At 40.6% G+C, this 18,162-nt stretch overlaps 2 protein-coding genes across 9 annotated transcripts in view; both read left to right on the top strand.

The window, feature by feature from the left end:
* LATS1 (large tumor suppressor kinase 1) overlaps window positions 1–5,768 on the top strand; it is a 60,516-nt gene extending 54,748 nt beyond the window's left edge. For all 7 annotated transcript variants that reach the window (XM_073022566.1, XM_008006684.3, XM_073022565.1 and 4 more), the window contains one exon: window positions 1,728–5,768. In XM_073022566.1, the coding sequence (XP_072878667.1) occupies window positions 1,728–2,237 (510 nt within the window). In that variant the 3' untranslated portion in view covers window positions 2,238–5,768. The remainder of the gene's footprint in view (window positions 1–1,727) is intronic.
* A 9,736-nt stretch (window positions 5,769–15,504) lies between these two features.
* The window catches only part of KATNA1 (katanin catalytic subunit A1), a 63,380-nt gene continuing 60,722 nt past the window's right edge, over window positions 15,505–18,162 (top strand). Inside the window, exon 1 of one of the 2 annotated variants that reach the window (XM_038002277.2) lies at window positions 15,505–15,811. The gene's annotated coding sequence lies outside the window, so the exon portion shown is untranslated. The remainder of the gene's footprint in view (window positions 15,812–18,162) is intronic. The other variant, XM_038002278.2, reaches the window with a different exon arrangement.

The following is an 18,162-nucleotide window of genomic DNA, read 5'->3' as shown; positions in this document are numbered from 1 at the left end:
CGAGGTGGCAGGCACCTGTAATCCCAGCTACTCAGGAGGCTGAGGCAGGAGAACCACCTGAACCCAGGAGGCAGAGGTTGCAGTGAGCCGAGATCACGCCACTGGACTCCATCCTGGGCAACAGAGCGAGACTCTGTTTAAAAAAAAAAAAAATTGTTCATCTCATTGTATTTTTTTTTTAATTTCTCCTGTTTGAAATAAGTGATGGAACTGGAAGCATAAATAACTATTATTAACTGTATCTTCTTTTTTCCAAAAAGGTTTTTAAAATATTATATTATTAGTTGAAGTATCTCAATTTTCTAATCTGGGGTAAGACTTTAAAAGGAACAAATAATAGAAGAGGGAGTATATTTTCTTCCCTCTGTAGTAGCTGACTAGCTCCTCTATGAATAAGGAAGATTATAGTGTTCATTTATTCAACTTTTTAACAAATATTTATTGACTACCTACCATGCAACAAGTTGAAGATTTTTTTTTTCCTCTTTTGAGACAGGGTCTTGTTCTGTCACCCAGGCTGGAGTGCAGTGGCACAATCACGGCTCACTGCGGCCTCAGCCTCCCCGGGCTCAGCTGATCCTCCCACCTCAGCCTCTCAAGTAGCTGGGACTGCAGATGTATACCACCAACCTGGCTAACTTTTGTATTTTTTGTAGAGATGGGGTTTCGCCGTGTTGCCCAGGCTGGTCTTGAACTTCTGGGCTCAAGCAATTCACCCACCTTGGCCTCCCAAAGTGCTGGGATTACAGGCATGAGCCACAGTGCCTGCCCAAGTTGAAGGTATCTTAACTTGGTTAAATGACAATTCTACCACTTAACAGAGTTTGCCCCAAATCCATTTAATATCGTACTTGGAGTTGTATACCAATTCCCCTGCCTCCAAGAGTTCAGCGGGAGAGACTAGGTAGTCTGACTTCACTTGGCATTCCTTTCTTCCTCATTTCATTTTATTCATAACCAGAGCTTTTTTTTTTTTTTTTTTTTTTTTTTTTGAGACAGTGTCTCACTGTGTCACACAGGCTGGAGTGCAGTGGTGCAGTCATGGCTCACTGCAGCCTCAAACTCCTGGGCTCCAGGAATCCTTCTGCTTCAACCTCCTGAGTAGCTAGGACTACAGATGCATGCCACCATACCTGGCTAAGTTTTAAAGGTTTTTTTTGGTAGAGAGGGGGTCTCGCTTTGTTGCCCAGGTTTGTCTTGAACCTTCCCAGCTTCAAGCAGTCCTCCCACCTCTGCCTCCCAGGGTGCTGGGATTACAGACAAAAGCCACCACACTTGGCACCAGAAAAAGTTTTATCAAACATGTATTAAGTATGTGCCAGGCAATTTACTGAGCACTAGGAGATACAAAGACCACTAAAACATGATCCCTAGCCTTAATGGAATTTTATATTTCAGTAGGACATAAACATAAATAGGTACCACAAGGTATTAGAAATGTGATAGAAATAAATATATGGTACAGGGGAGGCAGAGTAGAAGTAGTCATTTCTACCATAGGCAAAAAGGTTTACTAGGGGAGATTAAAACTGACACTGAGTCTTATAATGTGAGTAGAAGTTGCCTGGAAAGGATGGGATAGGAGAACAAATTATTTTTCCAGCAAAATATCATGTAATTTATTTAAAATACAAAAATAGCCCAGTGAGACTTTTGGTATAAAACTTGAAGGAAATTTTTATTTTTCTAATTTATCTCTTCCCCCTAATTTTAAAAAATCTTTAAAGGTTATCAACTGGCAAACATCTCTTCACATTCCACCACAAGCTAAACTCAGTCCTGAAGCTTCTGATCTTATTATTAAACTTTGCCGAGGACCCGAAGATCGCTTAGGCAAGAATGGTGCTGATGAAATAAAAGCTCATCCATTTTTTAAAACAATTGATTTCTCCAGTGACCTGAGACAGCAATCTGCTTCATACATTCCTAAAATCACACACCCAACAGATACATCAAATTTTGATCCTGTTGATCCTGATAAGTTATGGAGTGACGATAATGAGGAAGAAAATGTAAATGACACTCTCAATGGATGGTATAAAAATGGGAAGCATCCTGAACATGCATTCTATGAATTTACCTTCCGAAGGTTTTTTGATGACAATGGCTACCCATATAATTATCCGAAGCCTATTGAATATGAATACATTAATTCACAAGGCTCAGAGCAGCAGTCGGATGAAGATGATCAAAACACAGGCTCAGAGATTAAAAATCGCGATCTAGTATATGTTTAACACACTAGTAAATAAATGTAATGAGAATTTGCAAAAGGGCCTGAAATGCGAGGTGTTTTGAGGTTCTGAGAGTAAAATTATGCAAATATGACAGAGCTATATATGTGTGCTCTGTGTACAATATTGTATTTTCCTAAATTATGGGAAATCCTTTTAAAATGTTAATTTATTCCAGCCGTTTAAATCAGTATTTAGAAAAAAATTGTTATAAGGAAAGTAAATTATGAACTGAATATTACAGTCAGTTCTTGGTACTTAAAGTACTTAAAATAAGTAGTGCTTTGTTTAAAAGGAGAAATCTGGTATCTATTTGTATATATGCTAAATAATTTTAAAGGACAAGAGTTTTTGAAATTTTTTTGAAAGACAGTTTTAGTTTTATCTTGCTTTAACCAAATATGAAACATACCCCGTATTTACAGAGCTCTTTTTTCCCCTCATAACCTTGTTTTTGGTACAAAATAAGCTAGAGAAATTAAGCCATCATGTTGGTGAGTGTTCCTAGGCTAATCTTAATCTGTATAATTCACATCCTGAAACTAAGGAATACAGGGTTGAAAAAATATTAATGTTTGTCAGAAGGAAAAATAATGCATTTATCTCCCCGCCCCCATGGAATATTTAATCTTCTTGCATTTATTTCTCAAGAATTACTGGCTTTAAAAGAAGCCAAAGCACTACTAGCCTTTTTTCCATATTGTTATTTTTGATGCTGCTTCCAATTTTAAAAGGGAACAAAGCTGCCATAAATAAAAATTTTCAGTACTGAAAGCTAAAATTTTTTTCACCATCCTAAGCAAAGAATTATTTTCATGTTCATATACTTTTCCTGTATAGTAACTATTTTGATTATATCATCAGTGTTACCTGTTTCCTCTTTCAGAACAGTGCTGCATATACAGATTGTTATTGGCAAAGGAAAATCTGGCTATCTGGCAATATTTTACTTAAGGGCAAATTAATTGGTGAAAAAATTAACTCTTAAGATGGCCATTAATAATTAGAAAAATTTACAGAGTGGTCTTAGTAGAAAATTCAAGTCCTCCTAATTTATTTAAGGTTAAATAATGTGTTCAACATGCCTATTATGTATAATGCTTAGGTTCTAAGGAAGATTAAGGTTTCATACCAAAATACATGAGCTTATCTTTTAGGAAGGGGAAAAAGGCTCTATTTTGACCATAGTAAAATTTGTATTTTATTTCCTTTTCTTAAGCTCCACTGATAAGGGATTGTTTTTATCAAAAGTTACTATTTGGGGATTGGAGGCATAATTTTAATGATTTTCATACTTTTAGCTTTCTTCACATAAAAGCTAATTGAAACCATATATGTAATAAAATTAAAGGCAGAGCTGTTGCAGTTGAATTGGAGAGTCAGGGCAAAGAACACTTACTAGCCCACACTTCCCACCTTTCTACAGGTGGTCCTTTCAGCTTGAAAACCTACTACTATGTTATCATGGGTCTTTCGGGGTTAGTGGTTCTTTTGAGAATCTGAAGGAAGCTGTGGACTCTTCCCAGAAAAAAAAAAAAATCAACACATACAATGTTGCATGCAGTTTCAAGGGATTTTGGACATATTGAAACCTATCACAGGCTCTAGGTTATGGACTTCTGTCCCTTGAGAAAATTGATATATTAAACTAAGAACTTTGTTTTTAACTTACCAATCACTACTCAGCACATCTTATATAAACTGATAATTTGTGATGGAAAAGGTCCGTAACATGTGATGTAAGGTGACCTTATGAATGCCTCTCTTGCTGGTACATTAAGTTGTTTTAAATGTATCATTTGGAGGGGACTGAAATGTTGGACTCATGACAAGCTTGATACAGAAATATTTCTGAAGGATTTCTAATTGGAATTGTAAGAAAATGTGCTCTCATGAAATGGCAGTCTTCACCTCATGGTTCATGGAACATTTGGTTAGTCCCATAAAATCCTATGCAAAACAAAGTAGTTCAAGAATTTTTAGGTGGGTACTCACATTTATAAGGTATTCCTCTTGCTCTTTGGACTTTTTCAATCTGATTTATTTAAATTTTCATTTAGTTGTTTTACTTTTGGACTAAGGTGCAATACAGTAGAAAATAACTTTGTTACATTTATGTTGTAGGAAATCTAAGGTGCTGTCTCCTCCCCCTTCCCTTCCTACAAAATCTGTATTGCTGAAATGTAACAGACACTACAAATTTTGTATTCTTTTTTTGTATTTTGTTTTGAGACAGGGTCTCACTCTGTCACCCAGGCTGGAGTGCAGTGGCGCTTCACAGCTCACTGCATCCTCGACATTTGGGGCTCACGCAGTCCTCACACCTCAGCCTCCCGAGTAGCTGGGCATGCGCCACCAAGCCCGGCTAATTTTTGTATCTTTAGTAGAGATGGGGTTTTGCCATGTTGCCCTGGTTGGTCTGGAACTCCTGGGCTCCAGTTATATGCCCACCTCAGCCTCCCAGAGTGCTGGGATTACAGACGTGAGCCACCGCGCCTGGCGCAAATATGTGTTCTTTTAAAATTTCCTCTGATACTATAAGCCTTTTGCATTTATCTGAAGCAGTATACATGCCTTTGGTATCAGCAATTTTAACAGTTTGGATATACTTATCAGCTATCTTATTCCAAAACTACATCTACTTCCAGTATAGAATCTGGTGCTTCCTGACCAAAAAGATGAGAAAAACAATGTTAAAAATATAGATACTTTCCATTGAAATGGAGTGAAAACGTTGGTTCTGTATGTTTTCTTTTAAAATAATTTTCTCATAAAAACTTGCTGTCTTTATTGTACTTACCCTTTTTATGCATATCAATAGTATTTATAAGATGTGTTCTATAATTATGTAATTGTAGATACTGTTACGTATTGTCCAGTGACATCATAAGGCAGGCCCTACTGCTGTATCTTTTCTACCTTCTTATTTGTAATAGAAACTATAGAATGTATGACTAAAAAGTCACTTTGAGATTGACTTTTTTAAAAAGTTATTACCTTCTGCTGTTGCAAAGTGCAAAACTGTGAGTGGAATTGTTTTATTCTGACTTAATATGTTAGAAATTAGAGAATACAGTGGGAGGATTTGTAGACATTGCTGCTGCTGTTACCCAAGGTATTTTAGATCAAAAAATTTAATAAACAAAAATCCCTTTGGTATTTAAAGTGGAACATTTAGCCTGTTCATTTTAATCTAAAGCAAAAAGCAATTTGGGTCAAAATATTGGTATATTTGTAAAGCGCCTTAATATATCCTTTTGTGGAAGGCACTACACAGTTTACTTTTATATTGTATTGTGTATATAAGTATTTTGTATTAAAATTGAATCAGTGGCAACACTAAAGTTTTATAAAATCATGCTTTGTTAGAAAAGGAATTACAGCTTTGCAATATAACTAATTGTTTTGCATAATTCTGAATGTAATAGATACGAATAATCAGCCTGTGTTTTTAATGAACTTATTTGTATTTTCCCAATCATTTTCTCTAGTGTAATGTTTGCTGGGATAATAAAAAAAATTCAAATCTTTCAATTATGTGTGGAAAGCTAATTTTTACACTGCTTAACTATGTTGTTTTTTAATTCAAAAATTTATGTAAATTTTTTTTTTTTTTTTTTTTTTTTTGAGATGGAATCTCGCTCTGTCGCCCAGGCTGGAGTGCAGTGGCGCGTTAAATATTTTTATTCTCTGAGAAAGTTATGATTAAAATTTTGATGCTTTGGAATTAAAATAACTAATGATAGTACTTAGGTTAAGGCAAACTGAATATCATGTAAATGTCATGTTTTCATTTTAATGTTTTCATTTTGTCCAATATAAGTACAGTATTTCCTGTTAAGGGCCTCCATTAGATTACAGGTTTAGAATTTAATGATTAAATTTTACATTTAGTACCATTTGATTACGGTATATAATTTTAATTTTTTTTTTTTTTTTTTTTGAGACGGAGTCTGGCTCTGTCACCCAGGCTGGAGTGCAGTGGCCGGATCTCTGCTCACCGCAAGCTCCTCCTCCCGGGTTTACGCCATTCTCCTGCCTCAGCCTCCGGAGTAGCTGGGACTACAGGCGCCCGCCACCTCGCCCGGCTAGTTTTTTGTACTTTTTAGTAGAGACGAGGTTTCACTGTGTTAGCCAGGATGGTCTCGATCTCCTGACCTCGTGATCCGCCCGTCTCGGCCTCCCAAAGTGCTGGGATTACAGGCTTGAGCCACCGCGCCTGGCCGGTATATAATTTTTAAAATGTAAAATTGTTGGTTAATCTGTTTTTCTTTATAATCCTTTTTGTTTGTTTTATTTCTTAGAGATGGTCTTGCTCTGTCACCCAGGCTGGAGTGCAGTGTCATGATCAAAGCTCACTTTAACTTACACCTGGGCTTAAGCTGTCCTCCTGCCTTTTTCTCCCAAGTAGCTGGGACTACAGGAGTGTGCCACCATACGTGGCTAATTTTTTATTTTTATATTTATAGAGATGGGATCTCGCTAAGTTGCCCAGTCTGATCTCAAACTGCTGGATACAAGTGACCCTCCCGCCTCTGCCTCTCAAAGTATTGGGATTACAGACCTGAACCACTGTGTCAAAATATATATGTTGATATTATATCTTATATCAGCTTTATATGGATGAAAAACAAGTACTGTTTTTCCTCCTCTTTTTAAGCATTACCATCATTATATCTTCTTTTATCCTCTTGTTTGCACTCCCTTGTAAGTTTGTATTTGTTCTACATAAGTCTGTTGTACAGATGACACAAATTGCATTATTCCTATGGTTTATTGTACTACATTGTGGGCCCACATTTGGTATACTTAAAATTGTGACTATACTTTGCTTCACACACACGCACACACATGCACATCTGCTTGTGTATGTGAAGAGTAGAGGGAGGTCACCAAACAGTTATTGTCCAGTTTTTCCTCCTTTCTTTCAGTAACAGAGCTACCCAGAGATTCCGAACATTTTGTTAGATTTAGGCTATGAATGGAACTTTGGGTTGTTTCCCTTGAGGAAGGGTTAAATTTGTTCTGCAGGAGAAGAAAAAGATTCTCATGAATACCTAGCTCACAGAGGGGTTGACAAATGACAGAGGCCACTCTTGCTTCCCAGTATCCACTCTCCCATTTTTCCTTTTACTAATAGAGCCAATATCCCTTTCTAAGTTTTGACTACCCCGGTAGAGTCCATGTTTCTCCTATTCCTTTGTAATTAGTTTTGGGCACACGACTAGGTTTTGGTCATTGGGACATTAGCAGACGTGGTATGTGCTAATTATACATATAATTAAAGTTGACATTGTTTGCCCACCACTTGCTCTTTACCTCTTCCCATAGGATGGAACACGTACATAGTGGTGATTTTATATTGACCATGAACATTAGAAAAACACTCTAGTGGCTGGACACAGTGGGTCACTCCTGTAATCCCAGCACTTTGGGAGGCCGAGGCGGGTGGATCACGAGGTCAAGAGATCGAGACCATGCTGGCCAACGAATGTGGTGAAACCTGTCTCTACTAAAAATACAAAAATTAGCTGGGCATAGCGGCGCACACCTGTAGTCCCAGCTACTCAGGAGGCTGAGGCAGGAGAATCGCTTGAACCTGGGAGGTGGAGGTTGCAATGAGCCAAGATTGAGCCACTGCACTCCATCTCAAAAAAAAAGAAAAAAGAAAAACACTCTAGTGATGGTGAATCAACCAAATGATTACATTCTGGTTACCTGAGAGATTATGTGAAGCAGGGTCATCTTTCCAGTCTGAACTGATCAACTGCAGAATGTGAGAGAGAGGGGAGAAAAGTTGTATCTATATATATAATATATATCCATTTGTTACTGCTGCTGAGCCTATACCTTAAGTAATACAGCATATAATTTGTATTAGTGTATAACCTGATTTGCAGAATGACTTAACAAAGTCATTTTGTATTTTGACCATCTGCTGTGGACTCAACTATAAAATTCAGTTATTTTACCTCTTAGGTTTTTCTCTAATTCATCATCTTTATTCTCGTTGTTAACTAATTTGGTTAAGGTCCTCATCAGCCTGAATTAATGTAATAATTTTCTAACATGAGTCTTTACTTTATTCTGGTACCTTAAGTTTATCATCCAACCTGTCACCAAAATGACCTTAAAAGATAATTCCAGATTCTGCTTCTAATACAACCAATCAGATCCTAATGGATTTACTGTATCACAGCTAACAACTATAAAGTCTGGGGGCAAAAACTCAACTACCTAAAGATATTGGAATGGAACAAGACCAGGCAAATTCTGGAAGGGAGCTGATCCTTGGAAGAGAGGAATGGCACTAGATAAGTATTCCGTTTTTATGACATCTTGCCTGAGAAAGGCCCAAATCTTTGGCTGAATCATGAATCAAATATGTAGGGAAGGCTGGGCACGGTGGCTCACGCCTGTAATCCCAGCACTTTGGGAGGCTGAGGTAGGCAGATCACTTGAGGTCAGGAGTTTGAGATCAGGCTGGCCACATTGGTGAAACCCCATGTCTACTAAAAATACAAAAATTAGCAGGTGTGGTGGTGCATGCCTGTAGTCCCTGCTACTCAGGAGGCTGAGGCAGGAGAATCGCTTGAATCTGGGAGGTGGAGGTTGCAGTGAGCCGAGATCACCACTGCACTCCATCCTGGGAGACAGAGACTCCAAAAGGAGAGGAGAAGTGAGGAGAGAGGAGGAGAGGGGAAGGGAGGGAAGATTACTCAAGAAAATCTACTAAAATTTGGTATGAGTTTTGAGAGTCTGTGATATCTGAACCAATATTCACTTTTAAGGGTTTTCTATCACCAATATTAAGCAATTTAATTATGATGTGTCTGGTGTCATTTTGTTTATTTTTCTTGTGCTTGGGGTTCATTGAGCTTCTTGAATCTGTGGAGCAATGGTTTTCATTAATGCAAGATTTTTTTCAGCTACCATTTTTTTTTCTTCTTCCTTTTTTTTAAAATTATACTTAAGTTCTGGGATACATGTGCAGAATGTGCAGGTTTGTTACATAGGTATACATGTACCATGGTGGTTTGCTGCACCCATCAACTCGTCATCTACATTAGGTATTTCTCCTAATGCTATCCCTCCTCTAGCCCCCACCCCCCGACAGGCCCTGGTGTGTGATGTTCCCCTCCCTGTGCCCCTATATTCTCATTGTTCAACTCCCACTTGTGAGTGAGAACATGCGGTGTTTGGTTTTCTGTTCCTGTGTTAATTTACTAAGAATGATGGTTTCCAGCTTCATCCATGTCCCTACAAAGGACATTAACTCATTCTTTTTTATGTTCAGCCACCATTTCTTCCAGTTGAGTGTATACTAAAATAATACATCTAAAAGGTAATGAGTGAATTTGGTATCTTTTTTTTTTTTTTTTTTTTTTTTGAGACAGTCTCACTTTGTTGCCCAGGCTGGAGTGCAATGGCATGATCTTGGCTCATTGCAACCTCTGCCTCCTGGGTTCAAGTGATTCTCCTGCCTCAGCCTCCCGAGTATCTGGGATTACAAGTGTCCGCCACCATGCCTGGCTAATTTTTATGTTTTTTAGTAGAGACGGGGTTTCACCATGTTGGCCAGACTGGTCTCAAACTCCTGACCTTAGATGATCCACCCGCCTGGGCCTACCAAAGTGCTGGGACGCCCGGCCCTGAATTTGGTATCCTCAATTGCCTCTGGGAATGATAAACTGGATTTGTAGGATGACAAGAATCGTAGAAATACTTCTCACTATATAGCCCTTTATATCATTTGATTTTGCATTATGTGAATGCATTGCCTATCCAAATATATAACATAAAATGGAATTAAAAAACAAAACAACTCAAAACTTTAAGTCCAAGTGGAAGAACTGGATTTAGACAAAGGAAGATACACATTCATTGGGACATGAGGCAAAAACCAAAAGGCAGATGTGAGGCAAATAAGTTTGTAAGTTGGAGGGTAAGAGTATTAATTTAGGTTAAGCTCAGCTGCACATAAAACCCAAAACATCCATACCTTAGACATATAATGTCTGAAGCTGGCAGTCCACTTCTGGTATGGCAGCTTCACAAAGTCATCCCACACTTCATCTGTTCAATTCTGCTGTCCTTGTCAACCTAAAATTTGCTCTGGTTAGTCGTTGGCTGCTTATGTTCTCTACACCTTGGGTGTGTGTGTTTTTTGTTTGTTTGTTTTTTGTTTTTATTTTTTTTGATACTGAGTCTAGCTCTGTCGCCCAGGCTGGAGTGAAGCGGCTCGATGGCCCACTGCAACCTCCACCTCCCAGATTCAAGCAATTCTTGTGCCTCAACCTCCAGAGTAGCTGGGATTACAGGTGCCCGCCACCACGTCCAGCTAATTTTTGTGTTTTTAGTAGAAATGAGGTTTTACCATATTGCCCAGACTGGTCTCAAACTCCTGGGCTCAAGCAACCACCCGCCTCAGCCTCCCAAAGTGTTGGGATTACAAACATGAGCCACTGCACCCAGCCTTCTTTTCCTTGTTCTAACCTGGTGAAAGGAGAGGGGGGCAGGTGGAGGGAGATTTCTATGGCCTCTCCTTTTAAAGAAGCCTTCCTAAAAGTTCTACACAACACTTTCACTGCCAGAAGTTAGATCCATGGTCACATCTAGCAGCAAGAGTGTCTGGGAAATAGTCCTTATTCCAGGTGGCCTGATTTTATCAAACCAGGTTCTGTTACGAGAATGGGTATTTGGCATCCAGTCTCTGCCACAGTGAGCAAGCTGAGAGAATTTCTTTCTTTCTTCTTCTTTCTTTTATTATTTTTTGAGACAGAGTCTTGCTGTGTTGCCCAGGCTGGAGTGCAGTGGTGTGATCTTGGCTCACTGAAAACTCTGCCTCCTGGGTTCAAGCAATTCTCCTGCCTCAGCCTCCCAAGTAGCTGGGATTACAGGCGCGCGCCACCGCGCCCAGCTAATTTTTGTATTTTTAGTAGAGACGAGGTTTCACCATGTTGGACAGCCTGGTCTCGAACTCCTGACCTCAGGTGATCCACCCACCTTGGCCTCCCAAAGTGCTGAGATTACAGGCCCGAGTGACCGTGCCTGGCCCAAATTGAGAGAATTTCTGATAGCTTCTATTTCTTTGAGGTTGGAGGCATAGTAATTCACTGAAAGGGCAGAAAGGGCTGAGTAGCTGCCTTTCTGGGGTAAAGGTCTGAAATAGGCCAGGTGCACTGGCTCACATCTGTAATCCCATCAGCCTCACATTTGGGAGGCTGCAGCGGGAAGATCCTTGAACCGAGGAGTTCGAGACCAGCCTGGGCAACATGGTGAGACCTTGTCTCTACAAAAAAATTTAAAAATTATCTGGGCTTGGTGGCACGTGCCCGTAGTTCTAGCTACTCAGGAGGCTGAGACAGGAGGATGGCTTGAGCCCAGTGGGTCAAGGCTGCAGTGAGCTGAGATCCTACCACTGTACTCCAGCCCGGGGGACAGAGCAAGACCCTGTTTCAAAAAATAAAAGTCTGAACTAATGGGAAGAGTGAGACATAACTGAAGTGAGACAGGCAGCAAAATGTTTCAGCTGGGTTAGAAAGATATGAAACTGTGGCGCATCAATCTTCACAGTGATGTGATTTTCTTGGTAGCATTCAACAGCCTGGTATTAGCAGATCAGCGATGGAAACTATTGTTTAGGAAGAATGCGTATAAGGTTAGTAAAGAACACTGGTGAATCTGGCCCAGTCTGTTAATTGCAGCTATGGTGTGACATAATCTAAAAATTCAGTAAATCTTACTTATGGTTAGATTTTCTAGCCTTATGCATACTGTATCCCAGGAGATGGCTCAAATGTTTGAAGTATAGAAGAATGCCAGATGCATCAACCAGGTGAGTGAAGTTAATAAACTGGTCCTGAAAGTCCTTTCCAATTTTTCTCATGAAATGTAAAAAGTGTCTCAAATTCTTTTATTTATTTATTTATTTATTGAGACGGAGTCTCACTCTGTTGCCCAGGCTGGAGTGCGGTGGTGCAATCTCTGCTCACGGCAACCTCCACTTCCGGATTCAAGTGATTCTCCTGCCTCAGCCTCCCGAGTAGCTGGGACTACAGGCGCTCACCATCACGCCCACTAATTTATGTGTTTTTAGTAGAGATGGGGTTTCGCCATTTTGGCCAGACTGGTTTTAAATTCTTGACCTCAGGTGATCCGCCTGCCTCGGCTTCCCAAAGTGCTGGGATTACAGGCGTGAGCCACCACACCCAGCCCTCAAATTCTTTTAAATTATTTTATTTTATTTATTCTACAAATATCTAATTAACACTTACAATGTGCCAGACGTTACTCTACTCATATGGATGAAGTATCTGACTTCATTAAGTTTACTCACTGGGGCAAGAGAAACAAATATATAATGTAAAGAAGGTCTTTATGGCTATTCCCCTTCTGTGTAATTCCAGGGGTCACAGTACCTCTTGCAACGGTCCCCCAATCTATTCTCTCTCCCCTCCAAAACTTCCTACGTTTAGCTGTCAAATTAATCCTCCTATTTGCTGTATAACTTATGTCTTCATTTGAAGCCTTTCAATGAATCCCTTTTTGTCTACTGAATAAAGTTTAAACTCTTTAGCTGGCACCTATCTTTCTATCTCTTTTCCCCTAACTTCGTTTTGTGTGTCCTATGATTCTGCCAAATTAATCTGACCATTCACCAGGAAAATCTCAGATTTTCTGAGTCACAGTTTGGACATAATCATTTTAGAAGGGTGGTGGTTGTAGAAGCCACACTGTAGAAGAAGAAATGACTCCTCGTCATGAGAGTGGTACACAAATATTCTGCTGCTTCGCTTCCAGGCACAATGCAGAGATGAACACCTGCATTTCTTTGAAGTCAGGCTTGACCAGTGACTTGCTCTGGCCAAAAAAATGTAGACAGAGTGGCAGAGGCTGTGCAATTTATCTCCCTTTTTTTCACTGCCAAGGGTCCCACTGCCTGCATCCACTCAAGCTATGAACATAAAGAGTAGATAAGGAAAAAAATGCTGTTGTTGAAACCTCTGTAACTTAGAGGTTGCTACAGCATAACCCACTCTTGCTTGACTAGTACAGCTAGTGAAGAAATGGAAGTAGTGAATATAAGCCACTCTCTGGAGATTTGTCTTTCCACCTAAACAAAATCTTCAGCCGGGAGCGATGGCTCATACTTGTAATCCCAGCACTTTGGGAGGCCGAGGCAGGTGGATCATGAGGTCAGGAGTTTGAGACCAGCCTGGCCAACACAGTGAAACCCCGTTTCTACTAAAAATACAAAAATTATCTGGGCATGGTGGCAGGTGCCTGTGATCCTAGCTACTCGGGAGGGTGAGGCTTGAACCTGGGAGGTGGAGGTTGCAGTGAGCCGAGATCGCGCCAGTACACTCCAGCCTTGGCGACAGAGCTAGACTCTGTTTCAAAACAACAACAACAACAACAACAACAAAAACCCAAAAAAATCTTCATATATAATACACGTACGCACACGTAATAAAATGTGCCCAGTTTGTGTACTGTTGATGCATTTTAATAAATGTATACACCTCTGTAAGCACTACCCTAATAGAACATTTCCTTTCCATCACCTTAAACATTTCCTGGGGTCTTTCAACAATCTAGTTCTTCTCCCCCACCTCCTGAATAGAGCCTCAGGCAGCCAACTACTGATCAGCTATTACTATAGATTAGTTTTGCCTGTTGTAGAATTTTTTTTTTTTTTTTTTTTGAGACAGTCTTGCTCTGTCACCCAGGCTGGAGTGCAACGGCGCAATCTTGGCTCACTGCAGCCTCCACCTTCTGGGTTCAAATGATTCTCGTGCCTCAGCCACCCAAGTAGCTGGGATTACAGGTGTGCGCCACCAGGCCCAGCTAATATTTGTATTTTTAGTAGAGATGGGGTTTCACTATGTTGGCCAGGCTGGTCTCAAACGCCTGACCTCAAGTGACGCTCCTGTCTCGGCCTCCCAAAGTGCTGGGATTACAGGTGTGAGTCACTGTGCCTGGCCTAGACTTTCATATAAATGGAATCATACAATGTGTATTCATATTGTGGCCTTTGAGAAGTTTTTAAACTGTAAATTGGCTTTATAAATTCAAAGCATATCTTTGAACTCATATAAAAGATGAAGGTTGAATTAGGGTAATTAATCTGTACCTCCCTGAATTGGCTTTGATTCCAAAAATATATACTAAATATAGTTTCCTGTTCCCTATTACAATAGAGTTCATATTTACTACAGTGAAACTATTATTTTCTACTCAGTTGAGAATGTTACAAGACCTTAAGCCCCATGAAACATTCTATTTTGTGACCCCTGTATATCCAGTGCCAACACTCTCTCACACATAGTAGTTGCTAAGTAAACATTTGTTGACTGAATGGATGTATTTCCCCTGAATTGCTTTTACATGTCTATGTTAGGTGACTGGGGTGCTTTTATTCTTTTTAGAGATAGGGCCTCACTTTGTCTCCCACGGAGTGCAATGGTGCCATCATGGCCCACTGCAGCCTCCAACTCCTGGGCTCAAGTGATCCTCTTGTGTCAGTCTCCTGAGTAGTTGGGACTACAGGCGTGCGCCACCATGTTCAAACAATTTTTGCACTTTTTGTAGAGACAGGGGTCTCACTATGTTGCTCAGGCTGGTCCTGAACTCCTGGCTCAAGGTATCCTCCCGCCTCAGCCTCCCAAAGTGCTGGGATTACAGGGATGAGCCACTGTGCCCAGTTGGGATGTTTTAATGTTAGAAACTTAATTACCTTACATTTTTTAAGGAATATGTGATAACTGCCCTATTCTGCCTCAAATGATGGCAGAGGATGATCGAGACTGGAGGAAGCCCTGTGGAGTGCATACCTGTAAAAAATGAAATAGCATCATTTTCCTTGTCTCATCGTATAAAAACGGTGACCAAAAAAAAAAAAAAAATTCAATAAAATCCCACTAGCAGTGCGTCCGAGAATCTTTGTTTACCCCCTCCCTATTGTTATGTCATGACACGGAGCCCAGCTGGGGAATTCTGAATACTAGGTTCTAAAACAGGATTTGTCATAAACGAATTGCTTGATCCTGGACATTCACCTCTAAAATAGACACCTGACCTCGGTGTGCGTGTGAGTGTGGTGAAAATCAAATGGGAGGGAAAGTGGGCAAGCACCTGAACAAGGTACAGAGGCGCGCGATGTAGTACTGTAATACCATCTACACCAAAGTCTATACTATACCTGGTCGCCGCCGCGTCCGCCGGGAGGAGGCGCCAGACTGCGCACGCGCGTCCCCGAGCCCGGCCACACCCTCTTCCGCCGCTGCCGCCCAGTGTCCTCGCTCCCGGGGTGTCCCCCCGCGTGCGCCGGAGTCGCTGAGGTCGTCCCCGGCACCGGAAGTGACCCTGGCGGGTTTGTCTTCAAATTCTCGGCGAGCAGAAGCCGCGCCGGCAGGTGGTGGTGACGACTGAACTGGGCAGTACTGGGGCCGTGAGCGGAGGGCAAGGTGGGCTGGACTGGGTCAGGCCCTCCTTCCTCGCTGCCGGGACCTCCACTCGGCCGATACCCTGTGCCTGGCGTTGGGCGGTTTCCCGAGGAGCTTGGGCCGCCGCAGGTGAGTTTTCACTCTGGCGGTGCTCTGGGGACCCCGGAATTTCCAGGGCCGGGCCGGTGAGGGACTCGGGAGGCCCGCAGCGAGAACCCGCAGCGCAACCCTCCGTGAGCCTGCCTACCTGAGGTCTTAGGTCCTTGCTGTTGTCCCCGACAACTTGGCTTAGGTGACAGTCCCCCTACCTGAGGAATCCTGTCCGGCAGGGGACTTTTCGGGGGCTCTTGTCGATCCCGTCTCTTGGTCTGTGTGGTTAGCTAAGTCACCAGCCGAGAGTTTTTAGTCCTTCGCTTTTTTGACTGGTTCTCTCCCGAACCTGTTCACGACCCCCACCCCGAAACCCTCATAGGTAAAAACCCCGATGGCCATGATATTGGGAGGCAACTTTCCTTAAGATTTGTTAGGTTAGAGTGATATTGTTGGGGATGTTATTTCTTATTTATTCTAGAGCCTGGCGTCCTCTGGAAGGCCTGTGGGCCTTTTGGTTTAGAGTTGGTACCTTTTAGAAAAGTTTTCTCTCGAAACATTAGTTTCATGTAAATGTGATGACAAAGTTAGAGATAGACGTAGATCCTGAAGTGCCTTATGGTGGATAATCTCAAGCTCTTATTTAATCAAAAATAGTTTCCTGCTATAATCACGAAAGGTCGCTTTTATATTAGTTATTAACTTCCAACAGCACAGTGATGCTCTTTTCTCTTGAAAGCACTAATTTACGGCTTCCTCTTTGAAATTAGACCTTTAGTTGTTGCTGAAAACATTCCCGATGTTTTAGAATGGGTGCAGTAGATCTTTGTCACGTAGTCACAATGATAGTCACCTTAGTAGATGTTAAGACAGATTCTTGAAATGTTTTTACGGGCTTAAATGTCTCAATATAAAGCCCTGCTTTCTTTTCCGAAGGAGCTGGTTTTTGTTCTTTTTTTTTTTTTTTTTTTTTTTTTTGAGACAGGGTCTTGCTCTGTTGCCAGGCTGGAGTGCAGTGGTCGGATCTCAGCTCACTGCAAGCTCCGCCTCCCGGGTTCAAGCGATTCTCCTGCCTCAGCCCCCCAAGTAGCTGGGACTACAGGCGCGCTCCACCACGCCTGGCAAACTTTTTGTATTTTAGTAGAGATGGGGTTTCACCATGTTGGCCAGGCTGGTCTCGATTTCCTGACCTCGTGATCCGCTTGCCTAGGCCTCCCAAAGTGTTGGGATTACAGGCGTGAGCCACTGCGCCCGCCCAGTTTTTGTTCTTATACCAAGAAATAGGAGCAAAACTCTGTTTTGTATTAACATTAACAACTTGTGGCCTGTAAATGCCTTAAAACAAAAAACAAAAAAACAGGCAGTGCTGATCAACTTTCCAACATTCCTAGACTATCAAAAACTGTATAAAGCTGCTTTATAGCATTAGTTATTCAAGAAGCGTTTACATTTTTATAGGTTCAATACTAGGCATGCTATGTAGTCCACAAGGGATTCTCCACCTCATTTTAAAACTGGTATCAAGATGCTGACAAATATTGAGGATTAGAGAATCTTGTTGAATTAACTCTATTAACAACATTGTTGAATTTCTGCTGACAGTAGTTAAGTTTTTTTAGCCACTTGACTGTTTAAAAAAGATAGTATTATCACATAAATATGGTCAGTGTTGATAACATGATAGTAGATTTTGCTTGTGGTGTTTATCGATAAGCTTGAATATGACTTTTAAATTACATTTTAATAATTATACTCACTGATTTGTTTGTTTTGTTTAGGGTAAACTGAAAGTACTGTACAAATAGAGTGAACTTTATATGTACTTTTTTCCTGAACAAGTTTCTTTTTGGTATTTTTAAAAAATAGTGGTAACTGTCTTGTGCTTAAGTATTTATCATATGATGATTATAAAGATAAGAAAAATGTATGCCATGATGTAATTGGTCATGGATCATTCATTTATTGTGCCTATTCGTAATAATCAGTGGCTGACTGTAAGTTAGCATGTGGTTTCTTTCACATCCCAGAGATGAACATTCTGAAAATTGCTTACCAGTGTATTGCCACTTTTGAAGTCACATACACTTGCTTTACTGAATGCCTTAAGGAAGATGCATGATTGGGTTTCGTGATCTTTTTGTTTTAGGAAGTAAATTTCACAGATAGGTATTTTTCAAACATTTTCAGGCTTCCAACATTGCTGCTGATTTTTTAGTCTGTGTTTAATAATATTCTATGTTTGTCTCCTCTTACTAAGCAAAGGAAAAAAAACCACCTAGAATAAATAAGGTGATATCCCTTCTATTAAACTTCAAGGATTTAAGGTCTAATTCTGTCTTATTTTTGTCTTCAGTGCAATTCCTTGCAACTTAGTTTAATATTTAATATTT

This window comes from Chlorocebus sabaeus, chromosome 13 (assembly GCF_047675955.1).
Source record: "Chlorocebus sabaeus isolate Y175 chromosome 13, mChlSab1.0.hap1, whole genome shotgun sequence".
NCBI classification, from domain to species: domain Eukaryota; kingdom Metazoa; phylum Chordata; class Mammalia; order Primates; family Cercopithecidae; genus Chlorocebus; species Chlorocebus sabaeus.
Note: the sequence above shows the minus strand (reverse complement) of the source record. Positions and strands in the feature narration are given on the sequence as shown.